The sequence below is a fragment of the Ipomoea nil genome, unplaced genomic scaffold, assembly GCF_001879475.1.
Source record: "Ipomoea nil cultivar Tokyo-kokei standard unplaced genomic scaffold, Asagao_1.1 scaffold0188, whole genome shotgun sequence".
NCBI classification, from domain to species: domain Eukaryota; kingdom Viridiplantae; phylum Streptophyta; class Magnoliopsida; order Solanales; family Convolvulaceae; genus Ipomoea; species Ipomoea nil.
The window spans coordinates 929,440-942,331 of record NW_017616616.1 but is presented as its reverse complement, the minus strand read 5'-3'; the positions used below and the strand labels follow the sequence as shown (position 1 = coordinate 942,331).

The 12,892-nt window shown below is 35.5% G+C and overlaps 2 protein-coding genes across 3 annotated transcripts; one reads left to right on the top strand and one right to left on the bottom strand.

Moving 5' to 3' along the window:
- Positions 1 to 51: 51 nt before the first annotated feature.
- Positions 52 to 8,848, bottom strand: LOC109180540 (protein CHROMATIN REMODELING 24). 2 transcript variants are annotated; one of them, XM_019330182.1, is made up of 25 exons: positions 8,563 to 8,848; positions 8,264 to 8,374; positions 8,068 to 8,178; positions 7,730 to 7,930; positions 6,365 to 7,212; positions 6,140 to 6,270; positions 5,996 to 6,050; positions 5,499 to 5,627; positions 4,388 to 4,495; positions 4,192 to 4,247; positions 4,015 to 4,105; positions 3,341 to 3,475; positions 3,180 to 3,257; positions 2,563 to 2,775; positions 2,411 to 2,482; positions 2,241 to 2,321; positions 2,047 to 2,165; positions 1,764 to 1,875; positions 1,392 to 1,460; positions 1,173 to 1,267; positions 949 to 1,077; positions 788 to 856; positions 549 to 687; positions 318 to 455; positions 52 to 227 (listed from the first exon to the last, which is right to left on the bottom strand). In XM_019330182.1, the coding sequence occupies exons 1-25, from the start codon at positions 8,675 to 8,677 to the stop codon at positions 213 to 215; spliced, it is 3,420 nt and encodes a 1,139-aa protein (XP_019185727.1). In that variant the 5' UTR covers positions 8,678 to 8,848; the 3' UTR covers positions 52 to 212. The 2 variants fall into 2 exon arrangements, with proteins under 2 accessions (XP_019185727.1, XP_019185720.1); XM_019330175.1 differs by having other exon boundaries at positions 52 to 455.
- Positions 8,849 to 10,887: 2,039 nt separating this feature from the next.
- Positions 10,888 to 11,823, top strand: LOC109186273. The gene has a single exon (XM_019336200.1). It carries the CDS (start codon positions 10,888 to 10,890, stop codon positions 11,821 to 11,823), a length of 936 nt encoding a protein of 311 aa, XP_019191745.1.
- The last annotated feature ends 1,069 nt before the right edge of the window (positions 11,824 to 12,892 follow it).

Below are 12,892 nucleotides of genomic sequence, written 5' to 3'. Positions count from 1 at the left end.
AGATATTTGTACAGAATTTTTGTATCTAGATTTACAATGTAATATGAACCCTGGTAAATAAACTGTGGCTTCTTCCCATTCAAAATAAGTGATGAGTTCATAGCAGGCCAGTTACATATATGTAAAACCTGTCCAAAACAGCCAGTGAACACACTACTATTTAGAAACCAGTACCACAATTGATCAAATTTTGCATTGACAAAAGACTACATTTACACATTAATCACCCCCCTCCCAGATATATCTATCATCCAAGTTGATGACTTCATTCCCTTTTCCTTCATTTCGAACCACGACTACATTCACACATTCATCACCCTCTCCAACTTCCCAGATATATCATCCAAGTCGATGACTTCATTCGCCTTTCCTTCATTTCGAACCATGTCCAGCTCTGCATACAGCTCAGCTATTTGCTTCTGCAGCTTCTCTCCTCTATCAGGCAATCTCATTCCCTGAGATATTAATAAAACAAAAAAAACTTCAATAGTTGAATCCATGTTAAAACACATGTATAAAAACTACTGTTGCAAGAGATTCTTCAACACCTTTTCCGCAAACATGTGTGACAGTCTTTTGATTCGATCTCTAATTTCAGACTCAGTTGGATGAGAAACGACATTGTATGATTTCTTTGGCGCATGTGACTTCACCACGTCTTTTGGATTGAACGCGAATTGTGCCCCTCTGGAAAACATACCAATGTAACAATGTTACAAACTCGTAGAGAACATGATATTTTCAATTCAAAAAAATATGATGTATGCCTAAACAGTCCGGGATTTACCCAATGACATCAGGCTCAACTGATGAGCGTGATGGTGCATTTCCCACATACACAGCAGCCGCTCTCACACTGCATCCAGGAATAAAAACGTAGAGTTAGCATCCCAAGTTAATGCATATATGCATACTCTATATGAATGTGCAATTTAATATCTGACTCACCTTCTAACATCCTCATCATCCAGATCAACTGTTACAGGGGCTGTTTTGGAAAATAGTAAACTATGTTGACTAACTCCTGCTATATCCAACGTCTCCAAAAACTCCATTTCGGCTTTTGCTGACCCTTCCCTGCAAACAAATGACATAACATATGAGGAAAGGGGCGAGAAAATGCATGCATGGCCATAAAATCAAAAGAAGAAATTTTAGAAGCATTGGAATACATTTTGTGGTGGTGATCATGCTCTTCATCCAATTGTTGTTGAGTCAAAGATACATCAAAACCCTGTTGAGGAATACTGAAGAGCTCCTGAAGATCCTGAAATTTAACGCACATATTACATATGTATACAATGTATATATCACATACATGCATAAGCATAGATGGTGGTCTTAACAAAAAGTGGATAACATTGTATTCTGAGCACACAATTTACACATACCCCTTTACTGAAGTAACGGACTTGTTCTCTATGCTCAGTTGCACTTTTGAACAAACCCCCCTTGAAAACCTGTATTAGGATTTTTTTTTTAATAAAAATAAAATTAGAGAATTAGGTTTAGAAGTTGTCATCAAAGCAACAACCAAATTATGAAAATTAACTAGAAAATTTCAAATTCTTCAAATCTGTATATATTTCAGAAACTTAAATAGACTTCTCAAGAAAAGTTAATCAATGATTTCAGATATCAACTTGTAATGCATTTGCCATAATTAGTATCCATAGGCTACAGGATTTAATTGTAGAAGTACTCTTGAAGAAACAGAAGTTTGCAACTGCAAGTGTTAAATGAATAAATAAATATGTATGGACCTGTTTTCTGTAGATCTTCTCCTCAACTGTACCACAGGTCATCAATCTGTATACAATCACATCCTTTTTTTGCCCAATACGATATGCTCGGTCAACACTCTGATTGTCAGTACTGCAAAGCATCAAAACTCCTCTGGTAAGATTATGCATATGGAAAGCACAAACATTTTCAACAATTAATTGTAAACTTAGCATCAAATGTCACCAAATATGCATATCAGTAAATATCCATACAACACTGAGTCATCCAAAAAACCTAAAAGACAGATTTTCAACCATGTACCTTGGATTCCATGCTGGATCAACCACAATCACACGATCTGCTTTTGTGAGTGTGAGACCCAAACCACCAACTTGAGAAGTTAAAAGGAAAATAGGAGCACCGCAACCCTCTTGAAAATCCTATAAAATTAAGAAACCAAACATAATTATGTGAACTTGTAAAAGCATAAGATAAACTCTAAGAAGAAGACCAACATTAACAATCTTCAATCTATCAGCAGCTTTAGTAGTCCCATCAATCCGCAAGAACTTAAAACCACTGCAGTTTAAAGAAGCCTGGAACAGAAAATGGTTAAATAATAATCACATCTACAGTTAAGGAAAAAAAATTTTAAAAAAAAATACATTAACAAAAGTGGTAGTACCTGGATCTGATCAAGCATCCTACGCGTTTGTGAAAAAATAAGAACATGGTGTCCATTTGGAATCAAAAATTCCTACAGTAAAGAATCACTGGCATTAACAAAATGCAATTGATGTAGGTAGGAGATATGTATTAATGTTGATGATAACTAACCAATAATTGCATTATAAAAGTAATCTTGCACGAAATATTTTGATTCTCCTCAATATCAAACTTCTCAGCTGCATCTGCCATTTGCATTACCAATCTTTCAGCCATAGCATGATCCTCTTGGCCTGGGACTGACATTGATTCCATTCCTTCCAAAACTTCTTCAGCAGCTCTTTTGGTTAATAAAAGAGGATGATCACAAATTTTTTTCAAAATCTGCATGCAGAAAATTGTATTTCCAATCATACTTCAAAGTTTAAAATATATTTTGAAATTGAAAAATAATAGTACCAATAACTTCTTTTAAAAATTCAAATCTTCTTTATAGAGAATTAATTTGTTTTCATTAATATATGATGTTTTCAAAGAAATGAAAGTTTCCACAGATATTGGAAATATAATTTTATAAAATTTAGTAGATAAAATTAGCATTATATTTAGTAGATAAAATTAGCATTCTAAGTTTCCACACATGCAAGTCTGTAGTAGCATTATATTGTGGTTCACTATGTCAAATATACAAGATAGCATTCAAAATAAATTAAGAATATAACAAAATAGAGCTCTATATACTATATAGAATACAATGAGTGAAAGTAAACTTTCATTTAGAGCATTACCGTTAATGCTGCCAATGGCGAGCTATCACAAGCTGAAAGTACTATCTCACTCTTTAAAAAGGCAACGTACAGTTGTCGCTATACCAAATAACAGAGTATAAGGTGAGGATCACTTCAGTTAAAAAAAAAACCTTCAGAGGAAGAAAGGTGCATATTTATACCTGGCAACTAGTTAATTTTAGCCACACACACATCTCATTTTTCTTGGAAAGCTTTGTGCTAGTTGAGGCATCTTCTGAAAATACCTCACTTTTAAGACGTCGCAAAAAGTAAGGTTGTATACGATCTCGTAACTCCTGTTAAAACAAAATTTAAATTAATAAAAAAAAATTAAAAAAAATTAAAAAAAAAATTAAAAAAAAAAAAAACCAACAACAACAACAACAAATTATAACAAGACATAAGCAATCTATATGGTTAGAACTTAGAATTTAACTATGTCAAATTGTCAAGTGCAAAGTCCACTTAGTTAAGCTTTAAACCTAGTTGGTGGATTGAAGCATTATGAATTATGAAACACGCTATAATAGAACATATGACCATACATGCACTAATGTCCAGAGTCCAGTTACATTTGTGCATGTGTATCAAGACATATGCAAATACATACATTTATTAGAAAAGAAAAAAGAAAACAAGAATAGGAGATTTCAACATGCCTAAATGAAGCCATAAATATGCTAAATAGGGGATAAAGAATCAAAAGAGTGTACAAAAAGCACTAAACAGGAAATACTATTACATGGATGTACAAACTTTGTTTGGTATACAAACTTAAGTTCAAAAAATAAAATAGAAACAACAAGAGAAAATTGAATCTACACCGAACCATTACCTTTGCCACTGCTGAACCGATACGCTTTTCCCTATCAGTTGCATTTTTTTCATTTCCCCGAAGAATATAATGTTCATATTTTTCCTTAAACCTGAAGTGAAGATATAAAATAGGTTCATGTCTATGAACTTAAGATCTTAGCAAAATTAGATTATTCTCAAGAATGATGATAAGTACCACTTATTGTCACCAAGCAATCCAGGTGAACAAAAGTTGAATAGTGCCCACAGTTCCTACATTAATAAAATGAAAACGATTAAAAAAGCTGCAGCAATTCTTGACATTGACATCCCTTAAAGTGAAAAGGACAGAAAAAAAAAAATTATATAGAGCTCAAAAGGAAATAGTAAAGGCTACTGCAAACAAAAAATACCTTTAGATTGTTCTGAATAGGTGTTCCACTAATGATGATACGATGAGCACAAGGTATTTCATGCAAACTTTTTGCTCTCTGTGTACTGGGATTTTTTATCAGATGTCCCTATAAGGATTTAAAGTTCACGCATAAAAAGGCAGAAGTCAAGAATCTTGTATGCGCTGTTTAGATTCCAACTTTTACAGAATGTACTATCAAAATTCGCACCACAAATCCAAAGGATTGAAACTGTTTTCTCAAGTTATAAGGATGAAAGTGAATCATTCTGGGGACATGGATACCACCAAAGAAACAGAAAACAAGGCCCAGAAGAAGTTATGGAAGCTGACAGATTAAATTAATTGGAAGCTGACAGATTAAATTAGTTGGTTACCTTGTGTAGCAGAAATAAACAATGAACTATTCTGTTTTTAGTTTTTATTAGTGGTGATCAGGAAAGTTGGCGATATTTATTATTAGTTATGGAATCCTTGTAATAGCCCGATAAAAGGGAGTGTTATTGGGAATACTAGACAAGCAGAAACTTCACCCTAAACAAAGGGGCAAGGGGGTTTGGGGTCTCAAGCAAAACCCAGTTTTTCTTCTTATTTTTCCAGCAACCCCCCTTCTCAATTTTTTGCCTGTGATGTTTATATCAGAAAGTCCTGCTATAGTTTCCAAATGCTGATCATCTTGGAGCAATCATGTTAGAAAATACCAACATCTTTTAAGCAAAAAAGTAACAACATACATACCTATATATTATCAATACCCATTATGTACAGTGTAATGAGTTCAGCCAAAAATAATTTCTTGCATGGATCTCAAATATTGGACTAGAACTCACTAGAATTATAATGTTTAAATCTCCTGAATGGCCCAACCTTTTCTTACTTTCGTTGAAAAAGCAAAGGCTAGAAGGTTATTGTACTTAGACCTAGAGACCAGCATGGTATCCAACGTGATAATTTCAACAGTTTCTAAGTTGCTAATGGAACTTTGAAATGTAAAAAATGCACACCAGTAAAAACCCAACAAATATAGACATAATCATAATATATTATTTACAATTATAAGACCTGTCAACATATTGAAATTGAGATTAAAAAAAATCTAGATTAGGACCTACCTCATCAAGAATCATGTAATCCCATATAATATCGTCCTCACTTCCATCACCATAGCGATAATAATCCCCACACAAAGATTTTACATTATTTCGAACAATGTCATAAGTTGTGAGGAGAACACCTTTGTCCTGAAAAACGAAACAGAAATCAGATCCCATAACTAAGTATATAATAATAGAATAAGATCAACATCAATGTTCTCAAATTAAAATCAGGATTCAAACTCAGTCATTGATAAAACAAATGAGCACTGGGTAAAGAAGAGCAGAGGAACAATAAAACATTAAATGAAATTTAGTCAACAAAATAAATTAATTTCACTCTTGTTGAAAATATATTTAAAATATTAAAAGGCATGAACAAAGTGGGCATTAGCTCTATCAAAAATTTGGAAAACTCAATAAAAATAGTTTCAATATGATGATAGTATGAAGAAGACATAGACTAATTGTGTTAAATACTTCATTGCACGAATTTTGAAGATGAAATCACGCACCTGCAGTATATATTGGAGTTCATAGTCCCGAGCTTTCATACTAGTCCCAAAATATCTACAGCAAAAGAGGGCAAATCACTTCTCCATACAAAATATGGTGCAATAAATAATAAAGCAAAGAGAACTATGAACACAAAGCCTTACTCTCTAATCATCTCAGAGAGCCCCACAACAGATAATTCTTTGATCCAATGAGGCATTAGTGTTTTGGGAGCAACAATCATAGCCCTTTTAATCAACTTTGAATGAAACAACCCAGCTAAGAAGCCACATATCTGAAGCAAGGTACACGTACAAATAAATTTCTATCCACATAATGATGTTAATATTATTCTTTTAGGGGAAATGTAGGATCTTAGGATTCATTACCTGCATTGTCTTTCCTAGACCCATATCGTCACCCAGAATGCCTCCCTTCCCCTGACAGTGAATAGACCAAAGCCACTTCAAACCATCACACTGATGAGGGTATAATATCTTTGCAACTTTTTCAGGTAGCTTATAACTATAGTTTGGGCCATCCAAAGTGAATGAATGTTCTTCAACTGAGACAAAATCATCTCCATCATCCCAGTCACGGGGCTCCTGTGCAAAATTCTTATTTGGCCTTCCCGCTCTTTTAAAATCATTCTTGTCACTCATAAGTACACAATCATCATCACTGTCATCTTCTTGAGCATTATAAGAAAAACTAGTCTTTTTCACATGTTCTGATTTTCCCACCACTCTTTTAGCTTCATTTGTTTTTTGTTCTTCCCTTAAACTCCTGATCCTGCAATCTCTTCCACCTAGACTCTGAATCTCCAGGTCATTCCTTGACCCAATATCCAAAGGAGACTGCTCCTTAATTGCATCACCTGATCCATTGGCAGAATCAGATGAGAGAGAAAATGAAGAATCAGCACTTTGGTATTCAGGAAGCTCGTCCTTCGTTTCAGTCCTGTCAATGTGCTTTTTAACCCCTTTCCTATCAATTGAAAGAATCTCGAGTCTTGAACTTAAATCATTCAGGATATCCCTAATTTCACTCCCACCACCAGCATATTCACTCTCAACTGCATTTTTCACTTGGGGTGGTGAGTCAAAGTCTGAAATCCCCAAACCATTTGCCCCTTCATTGCCATTCAGATTCTTTTCCTTTCTATCAATTTCATCTGAAATTTTGCACAGGCGACGTCGACCTTTGATCCTCCTCTTTACAACTTTTTCCTTCTCTCCTGCAAGGTATGCACCCATTTAAACCTCACCAATGTGCAAAGTAAAAAAGAAATACAAAAGATAAATTCTGGGTTTTTATCGCAGAAAAAAAGACAAAGTCATATATACATATTGGCTGGGGTAATATGTAGAACTGTAGAAGGTTATTACTTCAACCATTACTGGTAAAAGGATTGTATTTTTTTATGGAATCAATTCATACTTTTTGGAAACTTTTAGATTTTTAGTGTAAACCAGCTGAACTGCTACTGCAAGTAAATTAATGATTAATTGGCTTGATGATCAACAACTTTGCACATGGGAGATTGGGAATTCCAAGATTCAGTACCAGGTACATGTGTGCTGGTATAAGCAAAATCTGATAAGTGCAAAAAATCTTCTGTCAATGTACTTCAATTCCAATTTTGGAGTGAACAGCTAATTCATCTTCAAATGAATTATCAAATCTTCTATCTAATCTATCTAAATATGTAAGACTGTACGATACTGGAAACTAAGACAGTGTGTAGTGAGTACCAGGCAGATTAGAATCAATATGAGCAACTTCTGAGATGCGAGAAAAGTCTTCTGTCAGTGTATCTTCAATTCCACTTTTGGAGTGATCAGTTAATTCCTCCTCCTCAAAACAACTCTTGGGCCTTGTATCTAAAGCAGCTACTTCAGAGCACTGAGGGACAAAAGTGTCTTCGAGAGACTCTGATTCTTCGGTTGGTTCCTCTTTATATTTGATTAATATGCATTCAATACATAGCATATGCGTCAATAATAAACTTATAAGAATCCTTCTAATTAATATAAAAATGCAGACCTAGCCCTACACAAACATGAATTAAAACATGAAAAGTAAGACATACCAAGAGGAGGAGAAGCAGTAGGAGAATCAAAACCAATTCCAAAATTAGGAATATCGTCATTTAACTCATTTTCATCTTGGAGATTTTTCCCAGCTGTGATCTCCTTTTCCTCTTTAAAACCAATCAGACAGTGAGTATACACAAGCCCCAAAATATGCAATGTCTAAAACATCAGTTTGATAAAAGGAAGCCATACCGAGAGAATGAGAATCAGATGGAGAGTCAAAATCAAATCTAAAACTAGGAACGTCATAGTTTTGTTTTTCATCTCCAGAATCACCCTGGGCTCCGATCTTCTCCTTTTCCTCTTCAAAAGACAATCAGACAGTGAGCATATGCACACGCACCCACAAATGCAATACATTGATATGTAGTAAAAGACTGAAAGATCCAATTTTTAACAACTAAACAGCAGTCTGTGATCTATAAATGCTGTCAAATCAAATGCATAAACAAACAAACACAGTCATGTTTGGGGGCGGAAGGGATACTTACGATGGAAGCGAGAAGATGGAAGGGGTTTGGAATGGGATGCAGAAAAGTCTAAGAGGACGCGGTTGTGACGTTGATTGAGGCTCAGGTGTTGTTGCTTCTTCTTCTGATCGGCCATTTCTTCTTTCGTTTGCTGCAGTGAGTTTCTGCAACTCCGTGAAATGGGGATGCTAGTCTGGCGTGGGGTTTTAAGGTCGCTCTTCCTTCTTAGGTTTTATACTATTCAGTTTGAATTTCAAATTCTATGGTTGGATTGGTTGCCCGTTGGGTCTTCCCTCTACAATTTCCTTTTTTATATATAGATTTATTTATTTATTTATTTATTTATATTTATTCTAGGATTTTATAAACAACATGAAATATCTTTTGTTAAAGTATACTTTTAGTCACTCAAACATCTTCTGTTCAGACGACGGACTCTCTAGAGAGAAGGTTACAAAATGGACTGTAATATATAGAAAATTTATAAAATAGATACTACATTGTATTTTTGTAATATACTCAATAATACTCAAAAAAAAAAAAAAAATACATTAAGTCATTGTATTATGATTATTACATTACGTTACATTCTATTCCTAAATGTTCAACTGATGAAAGAATGGGTTGACCTCCCAACACATCGTATTAGTTATTTAATTTGTAAAAGTATTTAGTAAAATTAATTCTTCATCCGTTAACATGCAAAGTGATATAGAAGGGGTCCGACTGCTTTAGCCGAATTCCAGCCGTTGAATAATCAACTCTGCCAGCTGGAGGCCCAGGAGGATATTTATTGGAGGCAACGAGCAAAGCAGCACTGGCTACGTGGAGCGGACTCCAACACAAAATTTTACCACAGGTATGCTTCTGATCGTAAGAAAAATAACTTTGTTACTAGATTGAAGAATGTGGATGAGATTTGGGTGGAAGGGGAGAATATGAATTCAGTTATCCTGGAATACTTTAAATATATTTTTGGCTCTAGTAATTCTATGTGTAATGATCCCCTGTTTGATAACTTTGCCTCTCGTGTCATCGTGTGTCTCCTGCTCAAAATGATACTTTATTGCGCCCGTTTGAGCCTGATGAGGTTAAGCTGGCAATTTTTTTCTATATTTCCTGATAAAGCTCCAGGCCCAGATGGACTGAATCCAGGTTTTATCAGCATTTTTGGGATGTGGTTGGGCGAGATGTATCTACTTTTGTGGTTAATTGCTTAAATTCATGTGTTTTCCCGGAGGGATTAAATGATACAAATGTTGTTTTAATCCCAAAGAAAAGTGTGCCAGAGACAGTTGCAGATTTGAGACCTATTGCTTTGGGGAATGTTTTATATGGAATTATGACAAAAATGATAGCCAACAGGATGAAACCACTTATCGGGGAATTAATTTCGGAAACCTTGAGTGCATTTATTCCAGGACGGCTAATCACTGATAATATTCTAATAGTTGCTACTGGTTGGGAGCTTTAAAATTGAATATGGCAAAGGCCTATGATAGGATGGAGTGACAATTCCTATAAAAGATGCTTGGGGTTATGGGATTCGATGACCGGTGGATTAAGTTAATTACGCTTTGTGTGACTACCGTAACCTACAATATTACGGTAAATGGCGTGAGTACTGGTCAGGTAATACCTACTCGTGGCCTCAAGCAAGGAAACCCTCTATCACCCTATTGATTTATTATTTGTGCGGAGGGTTTATCTATGTTACTGCAGAAAGCTCAAATGGCAGGCTCAATACATGGGTGCAGATTAGTTAGAAGAGCCCCCCTATCTCACATATTTTCTTTGCAGATGATAGCCTTCTATTTTTCAAAGTCAATATCCAATAAGCCAGTGTGATTAAACAGTGTTTGATAAGGTACAAGGAATTATCTGGACAAATGGTGAATTTTAATAAATCAAGTATCTGTTTTAGCATAAATACCCCGGAGAATGTTAGGGAGGAGGTGGTGTTATCCAAAGGGGTTGTGCAAGCCCCAAATTTTGTAAAATATCTTGGCCTACCTTCATTTGTAGGTAGGAATAAGAGGGTTGTTTTTGCCTATGTGGAGGATAAAATCAAACAGAGGATCGGATCATGGAATAAGAAGCTGCTCTCTCAGGCGGGTAAAGATGTGCTCTTAAAGAGTGTGTTGGCGGATTGGGATTCAAGGATCTCCGTGCTTTCAACCTGACAATGCTGGGAAAATAGGCCTGGCGATTCCTTACTGATCCTACCTCCCTAGCTGCAAAGGTATATAAGGCTCGTTATTACCCCAAAACTTCTTTTATTGATGCCACTTTAGGGAACTGCCCGAGTTATTGTTGGCGGAGTATTATGGCAGCACATGATATGGTATGTTCTGGGGCCCGCAGGAAAATTGGAAACGGTACTACAACTTTGACCTGGGACACCCTTGGTTGCCTGATGACCCCAGTCCATTAATTCAAACACTTATGCCTGATGAATTGAAAGAGGCCCTAGTGGCAGGTTTAATTGATCAGCAAATGAATGAATGGGATCCTCATATTTTATCTGACCTGTTTGAACCGGAGGATGTGGCTCGTATATCTAGAATCCTGATTAGTTCAGAGTATGAGGACTCATGGTATTGGCTTAGTGACCCAGGTGCTTTTGATAAATGGGTATCATTATGGAAATTGAAGGTTCCACCTAAATGGAAAACCTTCCTATGGAGAGCTTTGTGTGATATTCTCCCCACCACTAGCAACTTAATTATAAAGAGGGTAGATGTGAACCCAACATGCTCAATGTGTGATTTACAACATGAAGATGTTATGCATTCTCTTGTTCTTTGTGAATACTCTAGACTTGTATGGAATGTTACGGAGTTACCTATCACAAATATTTTGGCTAACTCGTTTCCAATATGGCTCATGGGTGCGTTGAATATTTTGACAGAAGAACAATGTGGTCAATTGGTGGCTGTGCTTTATTATCTCTGGAATGCCCAAAACACAGTCGTGTGGGAGGGTACATTGTTCCGGGCCGGACAGATATGGCGACGGGTTGATGCCGCCATGCACACGTACGCCCAGCTCCACCGGCGTCTTCCTCACCCTTTGCCGACATCAGCATCTGCAGAACCGGAGCAGGTCCGCCCGAGGTGTTTTGTAGACGCGGGATATCGGCCGTCCACCGGAGAAGCTACAATTGGCGTTGTATTACTCTCGCAAACAGGTTCGTTTCAAGCAGCCACAAATGGACAATTGCCGGGATGTTTTTCGCCGCTTATGGCCGAAGCACTTGCATGCAATGAAGCATTATCTTAACTCAGGGAACGAAACGTGATGGATGTGGATCTCCTAACGGATTGCTCAGAACTACGAAGTTCTTTACTCTCGGCTCCCACGGCTATTCGGTCCTATGTTGGGGTCGTTGTGGACCAATGCAGGACGTCAATTTCTTTGTTTAATCATTGCTCTTTAAATGTTATTTCTAGATCGTTAAATTTACATGCTCATACTTTAGCTTCGGTAGCTTTTGATCAGGAACACTCTATGGTTTGGGACTCCGTCCCCCTGACTCTATTGCTTTACTCATTCATTAATATATAGCTTTGCTTTATTTTCAAAAAAAATAAAATAAAATTGAATAATAATAATAATAATGGTCAAGTAAGTCATTGAACTATATACCAAATTACAATTGAATTATCGAACTCATAAAATCTACAATTAAATCCTTAAACAATGCAAGATTTTAACTTAAAATCACCTATTAACCTGGTATCTGCTAACAATCACTAATACAATATGCTGATCTAGTTGTAATTTTTTTTTTATTAGATGACCTATTTGACTATTATTCACAATAATAATAATATAATAATATAATACTAATAATAGGAGCAACCCCCCATTTTCTTTTACCACATCAGTAAGAAAAGTATGAATGAAGTCTTGAGACTCTTAAATTGCTTGCCCATTCATTGTCCATCTAATTGGGTGGGTAAAATTGAGGAGTATATTCATTTATTAAAGGAGTCTTTAAGCCTCTTTTAGAAGTTATATATATATATATATATATATATATATATATATATATATATATATATATATGAAGTGGTGTTTTGAGAAAATATTTTTTTTTTCTCCAAAACACCAACAATCAAGCACTATAAAATGCAATGTTTGCAAAATCAACTGTTTGGTAAACAATGACAAATTCGCCATTTACCAAATTAGGCAAAGGTGAATTCAGTTATTATGAAGTATAAATCTTAAAAGTTATTAGGTGAGGAAAATAATGAGAACCCATATGCAAGATTTTGAGATCTATGTGATAAGAAAAAAGAGTTAGAGATGTGAATTAGACTAAATATCAAAGGCATAAAGGATG

Bases quoted from the DNA above. Each gene is read 5' to 3' on its own strand.
- LOC109180540 (XM_019330175.1), bottom strand. From the start codon at position 8,677: ATGGCCGATCAGAAGAAGAAGCAACAACACCTGAGCCTCAATCAACGT. The intron at 2,166-2,240 runs GTTGGTCTTCTT...TTAATTTTATAG, and splicing joins ATAGATTGAAGATTGTTAAT to GATTTTCAAGAGGGTTGCGG. The intron at 456-548 runs GTGTTGAAGAAT...TTAATATCTCAG, and splicing joins CACACATGTTTGCGGAAAAG to GGAATGAGATTGCCTGATAG.
- LOC109186273 (XM_019336200.1), top strand. From the start codon at position 10,888: ATGTTCTGGGGCCCGCAGGAAAATTGGAAACGGTACTACAACTTTGAC.